The following is a 24,086-nucleotide window of genomic DNA, read 5'->3' as shown; positions in this document are numbered from 1 at the left end:
GATGCCTCGTGGGACAGAGGTATCGACGGGGAGTCTGGGCTGGTGTGTGTATGTGCTCATGCAGTGGTGTGTGTAGGTGGGAATGGAGACATCTGACAGCTTCTTGTGTCTAGTTTATTGATGTAAGACACTGGTGCTTCATCGCCACCAAAAATAGGGATTGAACTATGCTCTACAAAGCAAATGATTTCATCACAAAAAATAAGAGAAAAGATGTTACTTACTTATCTATCTTTTCTACTGTATTGTAAAGGGCAGCCAATTGTTGTCAGTCAACAAACTTCATTAAGTCAAACTGTCAACTTCAAAAAAAAAAAAAAAAACATGAAATGTATCAAAAGCAGACAATCTAAAACCAGACTGAAATTCTCATTTTCGATATTATCTGCATGAACCTAACAGATCTAGCTCAATCAATACCCGTACAAAGACAACACGTATCCTTCTGTGTATGCTTCCTCGTTTAAAACGGCATTTCTGATTCTACGGCCGGCATGAGTAACATGATTTTATCTTTCAGAGCTCTTAAAGTCGGATGCAATCTGAATCCATCAAACAAGATGCAGATTCATTTGGATCAATTAGGACGCTCCTTTGTTAAGTGTGTTTTCAAAGCGGTTGTTCCAGCAACCCCCATCTTTGTAAGGATCAGAGGCCCAGGCTTTAATTCAATCCCACCGCGCCTTTAATTGACAAATTTAGCATTGTGCTGAGAGAGCCTGTCCATTAAGAATGAGCAATGGGCGGCTAAGGAAATCACAGGCCTCTTAATCTGACACGAGTGCAGTAGGGCGATTGATTCATCAATGTAGAAACAAATGGGAGGCGGCTTGATTAGGCCAGGTTAGTCTATCTCGCCAAATGGTTTGCTTGCTTCTATGTTAGCATTTCTGTAAGGAAATAACAGGCCTCTTATTCCAGCATCAAAACAGGAGGGTGATTCATCAACGTAGAAAGAAATGAGAGGATGGCTTTTAAAATGTAAAACTTTCGACTCTCTAGAGTGTCACCCGCAGCTTTCCAATCTTTAGGAATCTCAGACGATACGAAAGAGAGGTTGAATAGGCTAGTAATAGGGGTTGCAACAATTTCAACGGATCATTTTAGAAAGAGAATGTCCAGATTGTCTAGCCCAGCTGATTTGTACGGGTCCAGGTTTTGCAGCTCTTTCAGAACATCTGCTACTAGATTTGGGTGAAGGAGAAGCTGGGGAGACTTGGGCAAGTAGCTTCGGGGGGGGTGCGGAGTTGTTGGCTTTGGCTGGGGTAGACAAGAGGAAAGCATGGCCAGCCGTAGATAAATTCTTGTTGAAAATGTCGATTATCATGGATTTATTGGTGATGACCTTGTTACCTAGCCTCAGAGCAGTGGGCAGCAGGGAGGAGGTGCTCTTATTCTCCATGGCCTTCACGGTGTCCCAAAACTTTTTGGAGTTAGAGCTACAGGATGCAAATTTCTGTTTGAAAAAGCTAGCCTTTGCTTTCCAGATTGACTGCGTGTATTGGTTCCTGACTTCCCTGAACAGTTGCATATCAAGGGGCTTATTCGATGCTATTGCAGTACGCCACAGGATTTTTTTGTGCTGGTCAATGGCAGTCAGGTCTGGAGTGAACCATGGGCTATATCTGTTAGTTCTAAATGTTTTGAAAGGGGCATGCCTATTTAAGATGGTGAGGAAATTACTTTTAAGATCGACTAGGCATCCTTGACTGTCGGGATGAAGTCAATATCCTTCCAGGATACCCGGGCCAGGTCGATTAGAAAGGCCTGCTCGCAGAAGTGTTTTAGGGAGCGTTTGACAGTGATGAGGGATGGTCGTTTGACCGTGGACAAAAAAATGTAGCTGCTAACCTTGTGCGACAGCAAGCCTTTTCCTTTTGGACAAAAATTACAAGAATATGGAGAGTTATGAAGTTATGAAAAATGGGTGTTTTGCAAATGTTGAACTTACAATATGGAAAAGCTAAATCAAAGTCCAAGTATACAGTTTTGATGATATTCTTGCAGAAAAAATGTCATGTAAATGTAAATGTCTCCTTCACAATTTGCCCAAATGTACCTAGGTGACTTCACATTAAATGTCATGTAGCTTGCTCATACTTCAAGTTATCAGTCGGAAACTTTGCAAACACTGATGCCCTCTTGTGGACACCATCGGAATTACAACAAGAGTGATGGCTAGATTTTGGACCTTTCTGTTGCATTTCAAAGATGGTGATAGAAAAAAGTTTATATTTTCTTCTACCAGATCTATTATGTTATATTCTCCTACATTCAAAGTGTTTCCTTTCAAATGGTACTAAGAATATGCATATCCTTGCTTCAGGGCCTGAGCTACAGGCAGTTAGATTTGGATGTCATTTTGGCGAAAATTGAAAAAAGGGGGCTTACCCCTAAAAAGGGGCTAGTTTATGTAGCTTAGACAATGACCACTCTTTGTATTACATGAGCATGTTAATAATGACAAAAGCAGGACACCATTTTAGCACAGCAGGATTTGCCATTACGTGGGGATCGATGCAAGGTCCCCACAAAGTACAGGCTCTAGATCAAATCCCCAAACGTGTTTTAAATGTAGGCTATACATCTACCAGACAAAGATCCTTTTATTTCATCCTTTCTTTTATTCATTAAAGAAAATGTGTGTTCTGTTTGTGTCTTAGGTCTTTGGTATAACGAGCAGGAGAGCAGCATGCCTGGACCACCTACCATCTACCAATTCTTTACCTCCCTCAGGAAGCATGAGTTCAATAGCTCATTAACAGTTCCATAGCTTAATGTGGAAGGAGGGAGGGTACCAGGTATGTTTTTGTCCATTCAATTCCATGCAGAGGCCCCATTTGGGGATCCCCGACAACTACTCCTTTGGTCTGGAAGCAGGCCTATACATAGAGCCCCCCAGTAACTCACTAGTTGCTTCCCCCTGCTAGTGTCCATCCAAGTCTTTGAACTTTGGGGATACCCACCCAAGGCCATTTGAGGATACCCTCCCACCCCCAAACTTCTGTCTGGAGGTGGGCCACGATACCTGGACCCCCTTGTGACAATCCAACCATCAATGGAGAAGCCATGCTTCCCATGTAGCCACACTTCAAACCTCGATCGCTTTAACATTATAGACTTGATAAAATGACTTATTCTGAAGGTGCAGTTTATTTCAAATTAATAGTGCTTTTTAAAGGTGTAAATAGCAGGAAGATAAATACCTTCAATGTGGATGCTCTTCTATGCTCTCTTCAATGATTAAATGTCTGCTTTGGCCCAAAATGTTTATCAAGAGATGTAAGTGCAAGTGCTTATTGTGGAGGCATGCATTTGCCCCAATGTTAAGATCAGATGAGAAGCATTTAGGACCTTGTAGGAAATGTGAGGAGAGAGGATAGTCACAGAGACAAATGGAAAAGTCTCATTCATAATGTCACACACTCAAATGTTCTACCTCTTTTTGTCTCTGTGTACCTCCATCTCCAAACCACACCCTTTCCATATCTGGAGGAGAGAGTATGACACAGTTTCCTGCGGCGTCTTTATAATGAATTAGACTGTAAGGACCCTCAATCACCCAGTAGATGACGCAGTCAGTACCTGAACAAAATGAACTACAGGAAAAAGGTGCTTAGAGATCTTAGTTGAGACATCAACCCTACTTCATTTCCAGACTATCCACCCTAGTCCTAATAAATCGCAAATGGGATTTTTTTTAATGGAAACATTTAATTAAGAAGTAATCATGGCCGCGAGTGATTTTCTATTTCAATCTCTCCAACCTTAACTGAAACAGTGGGATTTCTAATTACAATAATATTGATATGCAAATGTATGAATTTTTTAATTAATTTTTTTAAATCGCAGGCCCAAGACGTATCAGTAGAACAAATAAGGAGGGAGGGTGTGTGTTTTTGGTGCGTATGGGGAAAGGGTAGGTAGTGTGTGTATGGGGAAATGGTAGGTAGTGTGTGTATGGGGAAATGGTAGGTAGTGTGTGTATGGGGAAAGGGTAGGTAGTGTGTGTATGGGGAAAGGGTAGGTAGTGTGTGTATGGGGAAAGGGTAGGTACTGTGTGTATGGGGAAAGGGTAGGTACTGTGTGTATGGGGAAAGGGTAGGTACTGTGTGTATGGGGAAAGGGTAGGTACTGTGTGTATGGGGAAAGGGTACGTAGTGTGTGTATGGGGAAAGGGTAGGTAGTGTGTGTATGGGGAAAGGGTAGGTAGTGTGTGTATGGGGAAAGGATAGGTAGTGTGTGTATGGGGAAAGGGTAGGTACTGTGTGTATGGGGAAAGGGTAGGTACTGTGTGTATGGGGAAGGGGTAGGTACTGTGTGTATGGGGAAAGGGTAGGTACTGGGTGCATGTGGAAAGGGTAGGTACTGTGTGTATGGGGAAAGGGTAGGTACTGTGTGTATGGGGAAAGGGTAGGTACTGTGTGTATGGGGAAAGGGTAGGTACTGTGTGTATGGGGAAAGGGTAGGTACTGTGTGTATGTGGAAAGGGTAGGTAGTGTGTGTATGGGGAAAGGGTAGGTACTGTGTGTATGGGGAAAGGGTAGGTACTGTGTGTATGGGGAAAGGGTAGGTACTGTGTGTATGGGGGATGTATGGATGGTGTCAGTATGGGGGGTTGGTGGTTAGGGTGTATATGGGGATGGCTGGATGGTGTGTGTATGGGGGGTGGGAGGATGGGGTGTGGTGTGTGTATGCTGGGTAGGTGTGGGGGTAGATATTGTATTCATATGGGATAATGTATCAGTATGTATCCATGTCTTTCAACATTGGGCGAGCATATCCCTTGGCGAGAGTGATTGTAATTCCAGTATGCATATACACAACATCTATAGAAGAAGAGAGAGAAAGGATACAAGGGGTGAAATATGATGACTGCTTTTGAAGCTCTTTTTGGATAGAGTTTGTGTGTATACGAGTGTGTGTTCCGGGCATGAATGATGTTTCTGCTTGCATATAAATATATAAACCACTTTGTGTCTCTCATCTACTCAGCATCTTTCCTCGTCAACTCTGTAGACTCTTGTTATTACAAAAGAAAATGTCCACTCCATAACCCAAATCCCTGAATTAGATTTACCAACCAATGTGATTTACTCTGCCATCTGCTTCGATCACTGTCATCTCCATAGATGCGTGTCACCTCTATATTGTAGACATTATGATGTCCACTCCGTTACACAAGCTCTTTATCATATTTGTGGGTAATATTACGACTATGAACCCCAGTATTGCAGTAGCATTAACAATTGAAGAGGTGTCTTAAGAGGCCTTAGCAGGGGTCCAACCCACAATCTTAAAATTGTTACCACCACACCGGCCTCAACCAACTGGCCAAATCAGTGGGCTGTGTGTGTATGTGTTAGGGGGGTACTGTAGTGAGGCCCATTCTCCAAGGGGGCTCGTCTGACTGGCACGGGGGACACGCAACTTTGGGCTTTGAGGAACCTATGAGGCCCACTGGCCATCTGCTGCCCTGCGGCTAATACCACAGCAGGCACAACCTATCTCCACTCTGGTTCATCCAGGGGGGAGGGGGTCTAGTCTGACCTAACACCACAGGACAAGTGCATCTAGCCTGGGGAGAGCCAATCCCAGAGGTCCTGAATGGCTGGTTGTGGTTTAGATTTTTACTAAGACTGGGTTTAGAAACAAAAGGTTGTGTTTGAACAAAAGGGTCTCTCTCTGTCGAAACGTCTGGTTTCACAGCGCCTCAGAATGGAACATGGATGAAAGCCTATGGCAGGATGAGACCAAACAACCACTTGTTTTTAACTGGCAGTTCTGTCACTCCATCACATCTAGCATAACCCTTACACCCTCCCCCATATATTGTGGATTTCAGCACACAAGCAGCACAAGTGATTTAGGTCAATTTGTGGAATTTCTTTCCTTCTTAAAGCATTTGAGCCAATCAGTTGTGCTGTGACAAGGTAGGGGTGGTATACTGTACAGAAGATTGTCACGGATCCCCCCAGTACTGCTGCTCATTATGTTGACCAGTTTCAGAGGTCGACATCACCGGCCTTGTAGGCTGCACTGAACTGTGTCATTGCGCACACCTGGTGTTCTCACCGATTGTGTTTGTATAAATATGCCCTTTGTTTCCCCATTGGGCTGTTGATTATTGTTCCCATGTCCGTTGGTGGTGTGATTACCTATGCGTTGTCTCAGCCTGTGCTGCGTGTTTTGTGCATTGGGTATTCAGGTTTACCCTCACTCTATTGTTTGGGTACATCCCAGTGTTTTGTATTCGCGTTTGTTTTGGGTGTAAGTCAAAATACTTTAAAGTACTACGAAAGTAGTTTTTTGGGGTATCTGTAGTTTACTATTGATACATTTGACTACTTTTACTTTTTCCACTACATTCCTAAAGAAAATAATGTACTTTTTACTCCTTACATTTCCCTGACACCCAAAAGTACTCGTTACATTTTGAATGCTTAGCAGGACAGGAAAATTACGCACTTATCACGCACTTATCAACAGAACATCCCTGGTCATCCCTAATGCATCTGTTCTGGCAGACTCACGAAACACAATGCTTCATTTGTAAATTATGTCTGAGTGTTGAGCTGTGCCCCAGGCTATCTGTAAATGTAAAAAAAACACAAAAAAATACATTTTTTTCATCTTGTTTGCTTAGTAAAATAAATGTTTAATGATTTATACTTTTGCTGTTGATACTTAAGTACAAACCATATACTTTAAGACTTTTACTCAAGTAGCATTTTACCGGGTGATTAATTGGGGATAGGGCTGTCTACTGCCCCCGCTGGAGTAATTGCGTGCCCATAGTAAACATAATTTGTTTTGTCAAAAGTTGCTAATATATGCAAATAAAAAATATTATTGAATAGAAAACACTCTAAAGCTTCTAAAACCGTTTAAATTATGTCTGTATGTAAAGCAGAACTCTCAGGGCAGTCATTCTCCCAAACTCTCTTGTCATCAGAAAAGTTGGCCCAACTTTGACGTCATCGCCCCCACCCTTCCCAAGCACTTACAGGTCTGGGAACAGTCTCTCTGTCTTTAGCGCGATCTCGGCTTTCAATGGGGCTACTCATTGTGAGAATCGCGCGCTCACGAGAGTTTTGGCAGGCCGAAACCTTTCGGTCACGCGAAAAAACAGGTCACTTTTATGCATGCTCTGCTCCGGTCCTGTCTTTTTTCCAAGATCGATTATACAATGCATGCGTTTCTGTTCGTCCTCATGATTGCTGTATACCTTTATAACATGTTAAAGCTTGATTATGAAGTTAGTTTGACAAGTTTAATCGACATATAATATGTAAGTTCAATGTTTTGGTGCGCTTCCACTTTACTTTTGGCTATATTTCAACTGAAATGTGTCGTGTTTGAGAACCGAAAGACACAGACTGTAAAACTAAACGCTGTTTTTGGTAAGTATAATTCCTTCCAGGTCTTCTGATGGAAGAACAGCAAAGGTAAGGGAATATTTATGTGGTAAATTTGGGTTTATGTGGACTCCAAGATAGAGGAGCCATAATGCTACTTTTTGAGCGCCGACTCATAGTATAGCCTAGTGAACGAAACCTGTAACGTTAAAAATAAATGTAACACAGCGATTGCATTCAGAAGAAGTGTATCTAACTATATATATGTAGAACATGCATATTTAGTCAAAGTTTATGATGTGTATTCCTTGTTAGTGGACGTTATCTGCCGGAGCTATCGTCATTTCTCAGGACATTTGAGTAGCATTTTTTGAACGATGCATCATTGTAAACAGAGATTTATGGATATATATAGCATATTATTGAAAAAAAACATAAATGTACTGTGTAACATGTTAAATTACTGTCATCTGATGAAGATTTCAAAAGGTTAGTGCATTATTTTTCTTTTAATCCTGCGTTTGTTGATTGCATATTTTTTTCAACTTGGCTATGCAAATTAGCTGTGTCTTCGGTGGTGGTTTGACATAAATATGTGCTATGTTTTCGCCGTAAAACATTTTAGAAATCTGACTTGCTGGGTGGATAAACAAGGTGCTTATCTTTCATTTGAGCCATTGGACTTGTTAATGTGTGGAGGTTAAATATTTTTAGGAATATTTTTGCGTTCCATGCGCCACCTTCCAGGTGAACGTGGGGGGGGGGGTGTTCCAAAATTGGAACCCTAGTCCCCTTCTGGTTAACTTTGACTTGAGTCATTTTCTTTTAAAAGGTATCTTTACTTGAAAATTGGGTACTTTTCCCACCACCAAACGACAGTCAATAATTTATTCAAGACATGGCCAGTCAATATGGAAAATTTGAAGAACTTTGAAAGTTTTTTCAAGTGCTATGATGAAACTGGCTCTCATGAGGACCGCCACAGGAAAGGAAGACCCAGAGTGCAGAATAAATGATAAATTTACGAACGTTCAACACTGGTTGAATATGGCCGTGTCAGTAAGCTTTGGCAAAAAAAAGTGTTAGTCACCAATGGTCTGGGGCCCCTCAGGGATGTGTACTTAGTCTCCTCCTGTACTCCCTGGCCAAACACGACTCAGACACCGCAGTGGTTGGCCTGATCACCGACAACGATGAGACAACCTAAACGGGGGACGTCAGAGAACTGGCAGTGTGGTGCCAGGACAACAACCAATCCCTCAATGTGAGCAGGTCGAGCATTTCAAGTTCCTTGCTGTCTACATCACACATCATCACATCATTCTCCCTGCTACTGCATGGCAAGCGGAACCGGAGTGCCAAGACTAGGACCAAAAGACTCCTCAACAGCTTCTTCCCTCAAGCCATAAGACTGCTGAACAATTCATAAATTTCGCCACCGGACTATTTACATTGACCACCCCCTCCCTTTTGTACACTGCTGCTACTCGTTGTTTATTATCTATGCATAGTCACTTCATCCTTACCTATATGTACAAATGACCTCAACTAGCCTGTACCACTGCACACTGCCTTGGTACCGGTATCCCCTCTGTATATCCTCTTTATTCTTGTTACTTTTTATTACATTTTTTTACTTTAGTCTATTTGGTAAATCTTTTCTTAACTGCAGTGTTGGTTAAGGGCTTGTAAGTAAGCATTTCACGGTAAGCATGACAAATAAAGTTTGATTTGGATAACATGAAAACAGCCTAACCAGCTCTGCGAGGGAGAGTAAAATGGTCAGAGTTTGGATGGGGGCTAAAGTTTAAGATGATTCTTATGGCATTGCACACGGTCAGTGTGAACCAGAGTGACTTGACAACAACAGGCCAAGCAAGCTGTACATATAAACGGAAATGACACAGGATGTCTTATTTAATGAAAATGATTGCAGTCTGCCATGAAGCATTTATCCATGTATACGGGTAAGAGTCTTGCTTCAGATATTATGTTTCTAATTTTGTCATTAAGTTGTTTTCATTGCAAATTAAAGCTAACTGATGATAGACGGCAGGCTCGCGAGCTAACATTACGTTTATTATAACTTTAGCTAGCTATGTCAATTGGTTTGTATTGCTGGAGTTTATGGATTAGGATTATGGTTCATTGTTTAGCTAGCATGTTTAAACAAATGACTCCACTTCGCCAGATGATTACATGACCCATCTAGTTAGCCATAATCACCATCAGACACAACTGGCTATCTATTGTATAATAATGACAAAATATTTGTATCTGGAATTTGTCTTTCAGCAATAGTAGAACAAGCCTGCCTCCCATCAAATAGAGAGCTGGCCCAAGCAAGCACAGGTTACACCTGAAGCATGAGGACTTGCTGCAGAGGATAATGCAATAATATTAGCAATAGTATCTCAGCCTCCAGTATTTATGCTGCAGTAGTTTATGTGTCGGGGGGCTAGGGTCAGTTTGTTATATCTGGAGTACTACTCCTGTTTTATCCGGTGTTCTGTGAATTTAAGTATGCTCTCTCTAATTCTCTCTTTCTCTCGCTCAGAGGACCTGAGCCCTAGGACCATGCCTCATGACTACCTGGCATGATGACTCCTTGCTGTCCCCAGTCCACCTGGCCATGCTGCTGCTCCAGTTTCAACCTGTTCTGCCTGTGATTATTATTATTTGACCATGCTGGTCATTTATGAACAGTTGAACATCTTGGCCATGTTCTGTTATAATCTCCACCCGGCACAGCCAGAAGAGGACTGGCCACCCCTCATAGCCTGGTTCCTCTCTAGGTTTCTTCCTAGGTTTGGCCTTTCTAGGGAGTTTTTCCTAGCCACCGTGCTTCTACACCTGCATTGCTTGCAGTTTGGGGTTTTAGGCTGGGTTTCTGTACAGCACTTTGAGATATCAGCTGATGTACGAAGGGCTATATAAATACATTTGATTTGATTTATTACCAGGATGCCACCAGGACACAAACACTGGTGGAAAGCTGCTGCCATACCATGTGACAAAAGGAGCACCATAAAACACACATTTTGATTATTTAATTGACCTCCAACATAATTGGCACTACCTTTAATGATTTCACATTATTTCTGTATTTTCCAGAGGTACGTGTAGTCGTAACACGTGCATGTTGTCATTTAAACTTCTAGTTTCCAAGATGATGTTTCTGTATGCAGTGCTACGTTACATTTTATTTTCATTAACCTATCTTCATGTTATTTTGTTGTTTGCAGGTGTACTATCCTTCTGACCCTATGCAGCCAGGTCCCATCTACTTTTTAACTCCTCGCAACTGCAGTGGCCAAAACAAGAAAACCTTTGTGCTTTGGTATTGTGCCTGGCAAGACCATGCACAAGCTCCACCACAGTCTGCACCTTCACTTCCTGATCATAGGCCACATGAAGTTTGCCCCTGACAGGTGCTCCGGCCCCATCAAGCAGCGCTACAGATATGGACATCACATGCCCTGCACCAAAGTCAAGGGCAGGACAGAAACAGGCTCTCTGAATATTGATTCCCTTGTTCATGCGTTGTTCGGACAGACCAGTCACTCAAACACTTTGGAGGACCAGTGACCAAATGTCTCGTGGCCATTTTAGGGATGAGTCAATCCGCCTCTCGTTGAAAGATCAAATGCCGTTGAGGGTGCAGGATGGTCTGATTTGATTCGGAGTCCAGATCTATCTCACTTTGTCACGCATCCAGCGCCATCTCTTTCAATGGAATGGCTTTACCTTTCCCTGTGCTCGAGCTCCAATTTCTGTCCCATTTTCCCTTTAGTTCTACCTCTCTGTCGCACGCCTATGGGGTGTACTCTACCACCAGTAGGACCCTTTTCATCATCCACCAAAGCCTTCGAATCAGCATGTGCAACAGCGATATCATAATGCTTTGCAACGATGAGCAGATTTGCCTTCATACATTTATCTAGCATCTCCCATGTAGGGTTTTCCACAAATGCACAAACTTAAAGTCCATGGCTTTTTTTCATTAGCCTATGTGTTTATGCAACTTTCAAATTGACAACAAATCTTATAACCCCTCAGGTGGATGTCAGTGACAGAAACTCTACCACAAAAGTGTATTTTGAACACTCAAATATCTGTGCACAGCAGAGCTAAGACTTTATCACCTGCCATACTCATAGGAAACAAATCCTGGACGAGCCCCGATATGCAGTAGCAACGGAGTTGGGAAAGAGGTTACAAACACTAACAACGACACAAAGCTTATGCTCGGCAGGTTTTGATATGTACAGTATAACCCAGGTAATAAACTTTTTAGGAGTACGTTTGGGCACCAATACCAGAGACCGTCAATTCTGATTCATTCATTATAATGATATTATTATCAGCTCATAGGTTATGATCATAAGGTTAAAATTACCATCTTGGATCTCATCTTGGCTAAAATTACCATCTTGGATGTCTCATCATATATGGAGGGTTCGATTTTTACTCAGTGGTGGTAACGTGAGCCACCTACGTGCACAGAGGTTACAGGGGGGTGGGGATGTGTGTACAGGCTCACAGGCTTACTGCACCCTCTCAATGGCAGTGTGACAAGAGGACCAAGGGGAAAACAGAACTGAAGGAAGAGAAGGAAAAAAGCAGAGGAAACCTCAAATGAAAGAATAAACGTTGTAGAAAACTTACGACGAGTGCACGCTGCAGTTGTAGAACACAAAGTCCACGCCGGCGAACGTCTTGCCCGTCTCCTTGGACTTGAGGTAGAGCTTCACCATGCGCTTGTCTCCTACAGAGACACATGCATCGCTTAGCAATTTATGTCATGCATTGGAGACTAATGAGATAATACGTCAGGTAGAAATATCTCCTAGAGTCACAGGGAACATTAAATCACATTAGAGCTGATATCAATACATAATGGTGGATAGAAAATCTGCTTTAGGAATTCTCAAGTTTAAACATGTCACTTCTGGGAATCTAAATATATACGGCTCCTTCATCTCCATCTCCTTTGAAGATACATCACAGGCATCAGTGGTGTCATTGTGGTGTGAATGCATTAGAACTGATAAAGATGTATAACACATGGTAATGGACCTGCTTGTCAACTCTCTTAAACACATTGGAGACGATACATATAGAATCTTGATGCTTGGGGAGCAATTAGGGGGAATAACATTGGTCGTGACAGAGAAGCTCAAAGCATATCGAGTTATGTAAAAAAAAAAGCCATGAAATGTGCAATTCTGGTCAAGGCTATTGGGAAGATGAGGAGGGAGACCGTAGGACTATAATGACAGGCTAGAATGGAATGATTGGAATGGTATCAAACACATGAAGGCTGTTCCGTTTATTTCATTCCAGCCACTACTCCATTATCCAGCAGAGACAAGCGGCCAGGTCGCAGTTGTAAATGAGAAGTTGTTCTCAACTGGCCTACCTTGTTGAATAAAGGGTCCGGGCGGGCGGCATTCTCACCTTTGTTTCGGGTAATGGGGATGACGTTGTGGGCCGAGGGGGACAAGCAGTAGATGAGGCTCCCCTGGATGTGCCCATCCGTCTCCACGTAACCCTCGAAGGAGCAGTTGACTCCCGCAGAGAGGTCAGGAACGTTACGCGCCTCCAGCACGAGCTGGGGACAAATCAATGGAATATAGGGAATATAGTATTAAGACAGATAATGTGGAGACATTAAATACTTGTCATAATGTCAAGGGTTTAATGGAAGGACATGTAATAAACACTATATATACAAAAGTATGTGGACAACCCTAGTGGATTCTGCTATTTCAGCCACACCCGTTACTGACAGGTGTATAACATAGAGCACACATCCATGCAATATCCATAAACAAACATTAGCAGTAGAATGGCCTTACTGAAGAACCATAATAGAATGCCACCTTTCCAATAAGTCAGTCTGTCAAATTTTTGCCTTGCTAGAGCTGTCCCGGTCAACTACGTGGTGTTACTGTGACGTGGAAACGTCTAGGACCGGCTCAGCCACAAACTGGCGAAGTAGTAGGCCACAAAAGCTCACAGAACGGAACTGCCGAGTGCTGAAGCACGTAGCGCGTCTGTCCTCGGTTGCAACACTCACTACCGAACTGTTAGTCGGGAGCTTGATGAACTGTGTTTCCATGGCTGAGCAGCCTCACACAAGCCAAAGATCACCATGCACAGTGCCAAGCATCGGCTGGAGTGGTGTAAAGCTTGGTGGAGGTGGATTAATGATCTGGGGATGTTTTTCATGGTTTTCATGAAAACGTTTTGACAGTTTGGGGAAGGCCCTTTCATTTTTCAGCATGACAATGCCCCAGTGAACAAAATTATGTCCATACAGAAATGGTTTGTCGAGATCAGTGTTCACATACTTTTGGTCATGTAGTGTAAATCATATAATGCAGAAGATTAATGTTAAGACCTGCTGACCTAAATGGGCTAATTTCAAATATTTGTCAAAATTGCTTAAGATTGGTTGGGAATCATTGTTGGACAGCAGTAGTCCAACCTTGTCTCTGAGTCAGGACTGAGACTGGACCACTCAGGAACACTCAACACCTCTTGGAAAGCCATGCTGGGGTTTCTTTGGGAGTAAAATCTGTGTAGATGTCCCGTTGTCTCAGGATTGGAGTTTTCAGAAACCTGAGGTGGGCTTTGTTCCTTTCATATTAATTTTGATCCTGACAAACTCCACAGTCTCTGCCGGTGACAAGTATATCTATAACAGTATGTTGCCGTCAGAATAGTTGAAAATACAAGTGTCAGGCTCGTGTGGATATCTGGAACGTAGTCCAGGAATACATTTACCGCTAATGTGAGGACTGGGGACTTTGTGGCAAGGTTAGTGTGAAGAACATGTTTAATGTCTTTAATGGCACAAGCACGTAGTTAGCTACTTATTGGCATGTCACACAGTTACTGGTGTGTATTTACATAAACACACAGTTATATACAGGTACTGTATCAGTACACACATACATATAGAGTCAGACTCTCTTTCACACACACCTGGACTTGGGACATGGTGACAGAGATGTTCTTGGGGTGAACACTGAGCTCCACACACTGACGTTGGTCTGAGGCAAACCGCTGGGGTTCATCTGCTTTCTCACATCTGTCCTTACGGGAACACCTAGAGAAGAGAAGGTCAGAAATAACACACACGCATATATACATATATATATATATATATATATATATATATATATATATATATATATATATATACACACACACATACACATACACATATATATATATATATACACATATACATACACAAACATACACAAACACACACCCCAAATGTATTTGGTGCATGAACATAGTGATAACAATGATCAGCAGGTAGCCTAGCGGTTAAGGTAGCCTAGCGGTTAAGGTAGCCTGGCGGTTAAGGTAGCCTAGCAGTTAAGAGTGTTGGGCCAGTAACCGAAAGGTCAATAAGGTCAGAAACATCCTCCATATGATCAGCCATCTTCTGGAGCCATCTCCAGAAAAAAAGCACACCAATTGTCCAATTTGCACTACCAGCTATCACACCACCTCTTCATAACAAAACAAAGTCTCTGAACAGACACTGTGTGCCTCAGCGTTGCACAATAAAAGGAGAGGAAAATGCAAAGTGCCTTATCTTAGCCTTGGTATACCAACCTTCCTACTCAGCAGAATACTGTCTCTCAACCTTTCACACACACAAACGTGTACGCAAACACATGTATGCACACACACACACACACAAACACACACACACAAAGAGAGAAGTCATTGTGATATTGCTTGTGGACTGCATTACTCCCTAAAGAGACAAACCTGGAGAGTTGAACAGGCCTTCTCCCTGACCCCGTCTTGACCCCTGGAGAGTTGAACAGATTGCATGCAGCATTGTGCATATTATGAGCATGTGTGTGTGTGTGTGTGTGTGCCTCAGTTAATATCACTCTAGCTTTTTACTTTTCTTTTTTTTCTTGGATTGCTCTTCTACTGCACGGCTGACGAACGAGACAAATATGACTCTAATAAGCTGCTGCAGAACAAAATGCCACAGGGCGAAAACGTCTTAAATACCTGTCATTCTGAGTGGTGGGGGGGGTAAAAATAGATTGAGGGACGCTATCCAACGGGAAATGAGCAGAATAAACTTAGCGCTCCATTTTGGTGAGGAGGAAGGTCAAAAGCTCTATGACTGGAGGTCGGTAACATCTAGAGTCTATCTTGATTGCGTTTCCGTCGCCTTGCCTGCCTCGTCCGCATCCTCAATAAAAATTAGAATCCCCCCTCATGAAAACACACACACGCCTGCCGATCAGATGAAGTGGCATGTTGCACAGGTGGAAGTTTTAATTAACAGAGCGAACAGCGAGAACTGGCTTTTTGCCAACGCTGTAGATACACAGACCCTCTCACCTCCCCACACACACACCCTCTCTCTCCCCATACACACACCCCCTCTCACCTCCCCATATACACACCCCCTCCTCACACTCCCCCTCTAACCTCCCCACATACACCCCCTCCTAACACTCCCCCTCACCTCCCCACACACACCACCTCTCACCTCCCCACACACACCCCCTCCTCACACTCCCCCTCTCACCTCCCCACGCACACCCCCGCTCACCTCCCCATGCACACCCTCTCACCTCCCCACACACACCCCCTCTCACCTCCCCATATACACACCCCCTCCTCACACTCCCCCTCTAACCTCCCCACATACACCCCCTCCTAACACTCCCCCTCACCTCCCCACACACACCACCTCTCACCTCCCCACACACACCCCTTCCTCACACTCCCCCTCTCACCTCCCCACGCACACCCTCTCACCTCCCCACACACACCCCCTCCTCACACTCCCCCTCTCACCTCCCCACGCACACACCCTCTCACCTCCCCATACACACCCCGTCTCACTGCCCCATACACATACACCCTCTCACCTCCCCACACACCCCCCCGCTCATCTCCCCACGCACACCCCAGCTCATCTCCCCATGCACACACACCCTCTCACCTCCCCACGCACACCCCCGCTCACCTCCCCATGCACACACCCTCTCACCTCCCCACACACACCCCTCTCACACTCCCCTCTCACACACACCCCCACTCACCTCCCCATGCACACAGACACTCTCACCTCCACATGCACACAGACCCTCTCACCTCCACATGCACACACACTCGCTCATCTCCCCATACACACCCCCTCTCACACTCCCCATACACACCCCGTCTCACTGCCCAATACACACCCTGTCTCACTGCCCCATATACACACACCCTTGAGTCATGTTAGCCAGCAGGAGAGAGAAACACACTGTGTCACCAAGTGTATCCTATAAAGCATCGTGTCTGGTGATAAGTCACACTGCGCCAGACACACGTCTGGTGAGAAGTCACACATTGACTATACCTACTGTACAGCGCCTAACACACTGACTTGCAAGCTAACACACTCTCTGCTGTAGCGCAACACACAGAGGAAAAATAACACTCCTACATATGCGGAGTGTCAACAAGGACACCTGGCATGCTCTGCACTGCCATCTGCTACTAGTAACTTTATTCATGAATCTTAATCTTAAGATCTTCTAAAAGATACGAGACATTATCAACATTGATTTTCATGTGACGGCAAATAGCTAAGGCTTCCAATTCAGAGGATAGCGTCCAAATGCTCACCAGAAGCCTCCTTTCCTCATCAGTGTTGCCCACAAAACCTCTCATCTGTGAGAGCGTGACAGGTTAAAGTAAATGGAGACCTACCTAAAGATGTGTTTTGCACTTTATCCAATTCACATCAGAGCAGATAAAAGAAAGGAGACAGGGGCTCTGTAAGACTATCAGAACAGAGAAGCTACGTCTGGTAAGACGAGGGGTAGGAATGTGTCTGTTTGTCAATAATAGCTGACGTGTCTAATATTAAAGAAGCCTCAAGGTATTGCTCGCCTGAGGTAGAGTACCTAGCTGTAGACCACACTATCTACCAAGGGAGTTCTCATTTATATTATTCGTAGCAGTCTATTTACCACCAAAAACCGATACTGGCACTAAGACCGCAATCAACCAACTCTATAAGGCCATAAGCAAACACGAAAATGCTCATCCAGAAGCGGCGCTACTAGTAGCCTGGGATTTTAATACAGGCAAACATAAATCCATTTTACCTCATTACTACCAGCATGTCACGTGCATCCAGAGAAAAATACAACTTTAGACCACCTTTACTCCACACACAGAGATACATAAAAGCTCTACAAACGCCGTTCATTTGGCAAAAATGACCATAATTCTATCCTCCTGATCCTTGTTAACAAGCAAAAACTAAAGCAGGAAGTACCAGTGACTCGCTCAATAAGGAAGTGGTCAGATGACGCAGACGCTACGCTACAGACTGGAATATGTTCCGGGATTCATCCAATGGCATTGAGGAGTATACCACCTCAATCCTCGGCTTCATCAATAAATGCATCGAGGATGTCATCCCCACGGTGACTGTACATAGATATCCCAACCAGAAGCCATGGATAACAGGCAACATACCCATCTAGCTAAAGGCTAGAGCTGTCGCTTTCAAGGAGTGGGACACTAATCCGGATGCTGATAAGAAATCCCGCTATGCCCTCAGACGAACTATCAAAACAAACAAAGTGTCAATACAGGATTAAGATTGAATCCTGCTACACCAGCTTTGACGCTCGTCGGATGTGGCAGGGCTTGACAACTATTACAGACTAAAAAGGGAAACCCAGAAGCGAGCTACCAAACGAGCTGAATGCAAGAAACACTGAAGCATGCACGACAGCACCAGCTGTTCTGGATGACTGTGTGATAATGCTCTCTGTAGCCGATGTGAGCAAGACCTTTAAACAGGTCAACATTCACAAAGCCGCAGGGCCAGATGGATTACCACGATGTGTATTCAAAGCTTATGCGGATCAACTGGCAAGTGTCTTCACTGACATATTCAACCTCTCCCTGACTGTCTGTAACACATGCATGTTTCAAGCAGACCACCATTTTCCCTGTGCCAAAGGAAGTGAAGGTAACCTGCCTAAATGAATACCGCCCGTAGCACTCACGTCGATAGCCATGAAGGGTTTAGAAAGGCTGGTCATGGCTTACATCAACCTTCATCCTCCCGGATACTCTAGACCCAATCCAATTCACATACCTCGCCAACAGATCCACAGATGACGCAATCTCAATCGCACTCCACACGGCCCTTGGACAAAAGGAACCCCTATGTGAGAATGATGTTCATTGACTACAGCTCAGCGTTCAACACTGTACACTAAACACCTCCCTCTGCAACGAGACGTGTAGTCCACTTGTCATTCCAATCTCCTTTGCATTAGCGTAGCCTCTTCTGTAGCCTGTCAACTATGTGTCTGTCTATCCCTGTTCTCTCCTCTCTGCACAGACCATACAAACGCTCCACACCGCGTGGCCGCGGCCACCCTAATCTGGTGGTCCCAGCGCGCACGACCCACGTGGAGTTCCAGGTCTCCGGTAGCCTGTGGAACTGCCGATCTGCGGCCAACAAGGCAGAGTTCATCTCAGCCTATGCCTCCCTCCAGTCCCTCGACTTCTTGGCACTGACGGAAACATGGATCACCACAGACAACACTGCTACTCCTACTGCTCTCTCTTCGTCCGCCCACGTGTTCTCGCACACCCCGAGAGCTTCTGGTCAGCGGGGTGGTGGCACCGGGATCCTTATCTCTCCCAAGTGGTCATTCTCTCTTTCTCCCCTTACCCATCTGTCTATCGCCTCCTTTGAATTCCATGCTTTCACAGTTACCAGCCCTTTCAAGCTTAACATCCTTATCATTTATCGCCCTCCAGGTTCCCTCGGAGAGTTCATCAATGAGCTTGATGCCTTGATAAGCTCCTTTCCTGAGGACGGCTCACCTCTCACAGTGCTGGGTGACTTTAACCTCCCCACGTCTACCTTTGACTCATTCCTCTCTGCCTCCTTCTTTCCACTCCTCTCCTCTTTTGACCTCACCCTCTCACCTTGCCCCCCTACTCACAAGGCAGGCAATACGCTCGACCTCATCTTTACTAGATGCTGTTCTTCCACTAACCTCATTGCAACTCCCCTCCAAGTCTCCGACCACTACCTTGTATCCTTTTCCCTCTCGCTCTCATCCAACACCTCCCACACTGCCCCTACTCGGATGGTATCGCGCCGTCCCAACCTTCGCTCTCTCTCCCCCGCTACTCTCTCCTCTTCCATCCTATCATCTCTTCCCTCTGCTCAAACCTTCTCCAACCTATCTCCTGATTCTGCCTCCTCAACCCTCCTCTCCTCCCTTTCTGCATCCTTTGACTCTCTATGTCGCCTATCCTCCAGGCCGGCTTGGTCCTCCCCTCCCGCCCCCTGGCTCGACGACTCATTGCGAGCTCACAGAACAGGGCTCCGGGCAGCCGAGCGGAAATGGAGGAAAACTCGCCTCCCTGCGGACCTGGCATCCTTTCACTCCCTCCTCTCTACATTTTCCTCCTCTGTCTCTGCTGCTAAAGCCATTTTCTACCACTCTAAATTCCAAGCATCTGCCTCTAACCCTAGGAAGCTCTTTGCCACCTTCTCCTCCCTCCTGAATCCTCCTCCCCCCCCCCCTCCTCCCTCTCTGCAGATGACTTCGTCAACCATTTTGAAAAGGTCGACGACATCCGATCCTCGTTTGCTAAGTCAAACGGCACCGCTGGTTCTGCTCACACTGCCCTACCCTGTGCTCTGACCTCTTTCTCCCCTCTCTCTCCAGATGAAATCTCGCGTCTTGTGATGGCCGGCCGCCCAACAACCTGCCCGCTTGACCCTATCCCCTCCTCTCTTCTCCAGACCATTTCTGGAGACCTTTTCCCCTACCTCACCTCGCTCATCACCTCATCCCTGACCGCTGGCTACGTCCCTTCAGTCTTCAAGAGAGCGAGAGTTGCACCCCTTCTGAAAAAACCTACACTCGATCCCTCCGATGTCAACAACTACAGACCAGTATCCCTTCTTTCTTTTCTCTCCAAAACTCTTGAACGTGCCGTCCTTGGCCAGCTCTCCCGCTATCTCTCTCTGAATGACCTTCTTGATCCAAATCAGTCAGGTTTCAAGACTAGTCATTCAACTGAGACTGCTCTTCTCTGTATCACAGAGGCGCTCCGCACTGCTAAAGCCAACTCTCTCTCCTCTGCTCTCATCCTTCTAGACCTATCGGCTGCCTTCGATACTGTGAACCATCAGATCCTCCTCTCCACCCTCTCCGAGTTGGGCATCTCCAGCGCGGCCCACGCTTGGATTGCATCCTACCTGACAGGTCGCTCCTACCAGGTGGCGTGGCGAGAATCTGTCTCCTCACCATGCGCTCTCACCACTGGTGTCCCCCAGGGCTCTGTTCTAGGCCCTCTCCTATTCTCGCTATACACAAAGTCACTTGGCTCTGTCATAACCTCACATGGTCTCTCCTATCATTGCTATGCAGACGACACACAATTAATCTTCTCCTTTCCCCCTTCTGATGACCAGGTGGCGAATCGCATCTCTGCATGTCTGGCAGACATATCAGTGTGGATGACGGATCACCACCTCAAGCTGAACCTCGGCAAGACGGAGCTGCTCTTCCTCCCGGGGAAGGACTGCCCGTTCCATGATCTCGCCATCACGGTTGACAACTCCATTGTGTCCTCCTCCCAGAGCGCTAAGAACCTTGGCGTGATCCTGGACAACACCCTGTCGTTCTCAACTAACATCAAGGCGGTGGCCCGTTCCTGTAGGTTCATGCTCTACAACATCCGCAGAGTACGACCCTGCCTCACACAGGAAGCGGCGTAGGTCCTAATCCAGGCACTTGTCATCTCCCGTCTGGATTACTGCAACTCGCTGTTGGCTGGGCTCCCTGCCTGTGCCATTAAACCCCTACAACTCATCCAGAACGCCGCAGCCCGTCTGGTGTTCAACCTTCCCAAGTTCTCTCACGTCACCCCGCTCCTCCGCTCTCTCCACTGGCTTCCAGTTGAAGCTCGCATCCGCTACAAGACCATGGTGCTTGCCTACGGAGCTGTGAGGGGAACGGCACCTCAGTACCTCCAGGCTCTGATCAGGCCCTACACCCAAACAAGGGCACTGCGTTCATCCACCTCTGGCCTGCTCGCCTCACTACCACTGAGGAAGTACAGTTCCCGCTCAGCCCAGTCAAAACTGTTCGCTGCTCTGGCTCCCCAATGGTGGAGCAAACTCCCTCACGACGCCAGGACAGCGGAGTCAATCACCACCTTCCGGAGACACCTGAAACCCCACCTCTTTAAGGAATACCTAGGATAGGATAAGTAATCCTTCTCACCCCCCCCCCCCTTTAAGATTTAGATGCACTATTGTAAAGTGACTGCTCTACTGGATGTCATAAGGTGAATGCACCAATTTGTAAGTCGCTTAAATGACTTACATGTAAATGTAAATGTAAATGTAAATGTAAATGTAAATGCAACTAGATCCTGGACTTCCTGACGGGCCGCCCCCCGGTGGTAAGAGTGGGCAACTACATGTCCGCCACTCTTATCCTCAACACTGGGGCACCTCAGGGGTGTGTACTTAGTCTCTCCCTGTACTCCCTGTTCACCCACGACTGTGTGGCCAAACACGACTCCAACACCATCATTAAGTTTGCTGATGACAACAGTGGTAGCCCTGATCACCGACAACGATGAGACAGCCTATAGGGAGGTGGTCAGAGAACTGCCAGGACAACAACCACTCCCTCAATGTGAGCAAGACAAAGAAGCTGATCGTGGACTACAGGAAAAGGCGGGCCAAACAGGCCCCCATTAACATTGACGTGGCAGTAGTGCAGTGTGTCGAGAGATTCAGGTTCCTTGGTGTCCACATTACCAACAAACTATCATGGTCCAAACACACCAAGACAGTCGTGTAGAGAGCACAACAACACATTTTCCCCCTCAGGAGACTGAAAAGATTTGGCATGGGTCCCCAGATCCTCAAAAAGTTATAGTTCTACAGCTGCACCATTGAGAGCATCCTGACAGGTTTCATCACCGACTGGTACGGTAACTGCTAGGCATCTGACCGTAATGAGCTACAGAGGGTAGTGCGTAAGACCCAGTACATCACTGGAGCCAAGCTTCCTGCCATCCAGAACCAATATAATAGGCTGTGTCAGAGGAAAGCCCCCCAAAAATTGTCAGACTCCAGTCACCCAAGTCAGAGACTGTTTTCTCTGCTACCGCACGGCAAGCGGTCCTGGAGCGCCAAGACTTGGACCAAAAGGCATCTTAATAGCTTCTACCCTCATAAGACTGCTGAACAATTAATCAAATGGCAACCTGGACTATTTACATTGATATACCCCCCATTTGATTTGCACAATGCTGCTACACGCTGATTATTATCTTCGCATAGTCACTTCACCCCTACCTTGATGTACAAATTATCTCGACTAACCTGTACCCCCTGCACGTTGACTCAGTACCCCCTGTATATAGCCTCGTTATTTTATTGTGTTACTTTTTACTTTAGATTATTTGGCAAATATTTTCTTAACTCTTCTTGAACTGCACTGTTGGTTAAGGGCTTGTAAGTAAGCATTTCAGCATGTAAGGTCTACACTTGTATTCGGCGCAAGTGACAAAGTTTGTTTTGATCATGAATGACAGTATAGCATGAACAAAAAGTAGCTATATATGAGTGAGTGTGTAGACCTAGTGTAGAATATGTGTACTTACATGTTGTGGAGGACACACCAGCCACAGTGGGGGTCTTTGGAGCCCAGGCACTGGCCACAGGTGGTGTACTGCTCACAGCTCTCTACTGGTACCCTGCTCACCTACAGAGAGAAGTGGGGGAAGGGGGAGATAGATGGAAAGGAGAGAGAGAACAATGTTAGCCTTTCTAATCATATTAAAGCAATGCAGTGCACACGACACAGAAATGTATGCACAAATATGGACTGAAAACTAAATGACATTTCAAAGTGTCAGAGGCTGGAAGAGTGTGTCTGTTCTTTCTCTCTACTTTAGTGTGTTGATGAAGCAGCGTGTGTCTTTGAGTGTCGTTCATATCTAGCGGTGTGTGTGACAGCCACCAACGGTGCGTACACCAGTTTAGGGAGCAGGCACGCAATGCACGCTGGGCCGGCTGACAGGTGGCAACTGCTTTGGATTGACAGGTGACCTCCAAAACCCAACCGGTGTTGGAGAAGACGGACGGACTCACAGTGTGACAGTGTGTGTAACTTATTCTATGCGATTAGAGAGGTAAAATCGTAGTGATAACCTACAGATGTTTCCATGATCCACAGGATGTTTGTAAGTTAAACCTCTACACCAGAATAGGGTGCTGACAAATTAGGGTGCTTTTGCTTGTGAGTGTTTGTGTTTGGGTTAACATAGCACACTTATTAGCCAGTGAGGCCTTCTCTCCACCGTTCCTCCCATGTGTGTATATATCAGTGTGTGTGTGTGTATATATGATAAGGTGGGTAAGTATTATATTTCTACTGCAGGCTACCTTTGAATTACGTGTTGGGAAAGAGATCCCTCGAAAACGGTAAGTAAGACCACTAAACTACTTCCCCTGGGGGCCATCATTATAGCTAGCAGAGTGAGAGAAACACACACAGGCATGGAGACCCACCTAGGCTCTCTCTCTCCCCCTCCCACTCTCACCATGGCTAATCCACACGCGACAAGGGACACAAGCTGGAGGCGAGCCATGTGGAGGCTTACTTT

At 45.5% G+C, this 24,086-nt stretch overlaps 1 protein-coding gene across 5 annotated transcripts in view; it reads right to left on the bottom strand.

Moving 5' to 3' along the window:
* Positions 1–24,086, bottom strand: part of LOC124027397 (plexin-A1-like) — a 404,375-nt gene that overhangs the window by 160,990 nt on the left and 219,299 nt on the right. For all 5 annotated transcript variants that reach the window (XM_046339848.1, XM_046339847.1, XM_046339840.1 and 2 more), the window contains 4 exons: positions 23,082–23,182; positions 14,352–14,475; positions 12,819–12,972; positions 12,027–12,126 (listed from right to left, as the gene is read on the bottom strand). In XM_046339848.1, coding sequence (XP_046195804.1) covers positions 12,027–12,126; positions 12,819–12,972; positions 14,352–14,475; positions 23,082–23,182 — 479 coding nt within the window. The remainder of the gene's footprint in view (positions 1–12,026; positions 12,127–12,818; positions 12,973–14,351; positions 14,476–23,081; positions 23,183–24,086) is intronic.

The sequence above is a fragment of the Oncorhynchus gorbuscha genome, linkage group LG03 (assembly GCF_021184085.1).
Source record: "Oncorhynchus gorbuscha isolate QuinsamMale2020 ecotype Even-year linkage group LG03, OgorEven_v1.0, whole genome shotgun sequence".
Taxonomy (NCBI): domain Eukaryota; kingdom Metazoa; phylum Chordata; class Actinopteri; order Salmoniformes; family Salmonidae; genus Oncorhynchus; species Oncorhynchus gorbuscha.
The sequence above is the reverse complement of the archived record's forward strand: the minus strand, read 5'-3'. Positions and strand labels throughout refer to the sequence as shown.